The sequence below is a fragment of the Merops nubicus genome, unplaced genomic scaffold, assembly GCF_000691845.1.
Source record: "Merops nubicus isolate BGI_N331 unplaced genomic scaffold, ASM69184v1 scaffold27895, whole genome shotgun sequence".
In the NCBI taxonomy this organism is placed as follows: domain Eukaryota; kingdom Metazoa; phylum Chordata; class Aves; order Coraciiformes; family Meropidae; genus Merops; species Merops nubicus.
In genome coordinates this window covers 22,675-23,547 of record NW_008608737.1, presented here as the reverse complement: position 1 = coordinate 23,547, position 873 = coordinate 22,675, and the positions used below count along the sequence as shown (strand labels likewise).

The 873-nt window shown below is 36.5% G+C and overlaps 1 protein-coding gene across 1 annotated transcript in view; it reads right to left on the bottom strand.

Annotated features, from left to right (window-relative positions):
- Positions 1 to 873, bottom strand: part of EPB41L4A (erythrocyte membrane protein band 4.1 like 4A) — a gene marked incomplete at its 5' end in the record, with an annotated part of 78,270 nt that overhangs the window by 55,397 nt on the left and 22,000 nt on the right. The window contains 1 exon segment of the mRNA XM_008940324.1: positions 807 to 873. This exon segment is cut by the window's right edge and continues 29 nt beyond it. Within this exon segment, the coding sequence (XP_008938572.1) occupies positions 807 to 873 (67 nt within the window).

Sequence of the window (873 nt, the reverse complement as noted above, 5' to 3'; positions counted from 1 at the left end):
ACTTAATCTTCTGGTAGTATCTTGATTCCTGTATTTTCTTTCACGTCATTTTACAAAGTAGGTGTCAGACATCTAACTCAGTGAACTACCTACACTACAACTCCACCTTTGAACTTCTGATACTCTTTTATTCAAAAAAAAAAAAAAAAAAAAAAAAAAAAAAAAAAAAACCAAAAACCCAAAAAAAAAAAAAAAAAGCCAACACCCCTGCCACAAGTGCAATTATTCAAACAAGACAGAATGATGTTTCCACGAGGAGCACATAGCCTCTAGGTGATGACTCGGATCCAATCCCAACATACCTACTGTTTTACCAAAGAAGTGGAGGGTTTGCCAAGGCAGTACAGACAACTTGCAATACTGCATGATATAGAAGAGGAAAAGCTGGAAACACTCTGGATCTTCAGCAAAACCTTCGCAATGGATATTAAAAAAAGCCAGATATGCTGCTGCTACCCCATCTGTGTTTTTGCAACAGTACTGAAAAGATTTCAGGTCACACTTGCTGTTACACAAGAATAATGTGCAAATCCTTGTGTCAAAGACAAAGGTTATAATGTTCTCTTGTGACTTCTGACGCTTGCACTGGTTACTTCTTATCTGAAGTTATCGGAATTATCTTTTCCAGAGTATAACTGACTGACTTCTACAGCTGAAATATAATCACTGCCTTTCATCTGAACACCATTAGGCTTCTGTACAAATTACTGAATCCCCTCACTTTGTAAATACGTCTTCCTTTGCATTTCAGTACAAGAATTTTCTTTTCACTGTTGCAAAGTTGAGAATATTTAAATTATACTTACATAAACAGGGTGGAGATCCACTCCATACATTTCCAAGGTTTTGGCCAGCCCTAAGAAGTTTACTTCT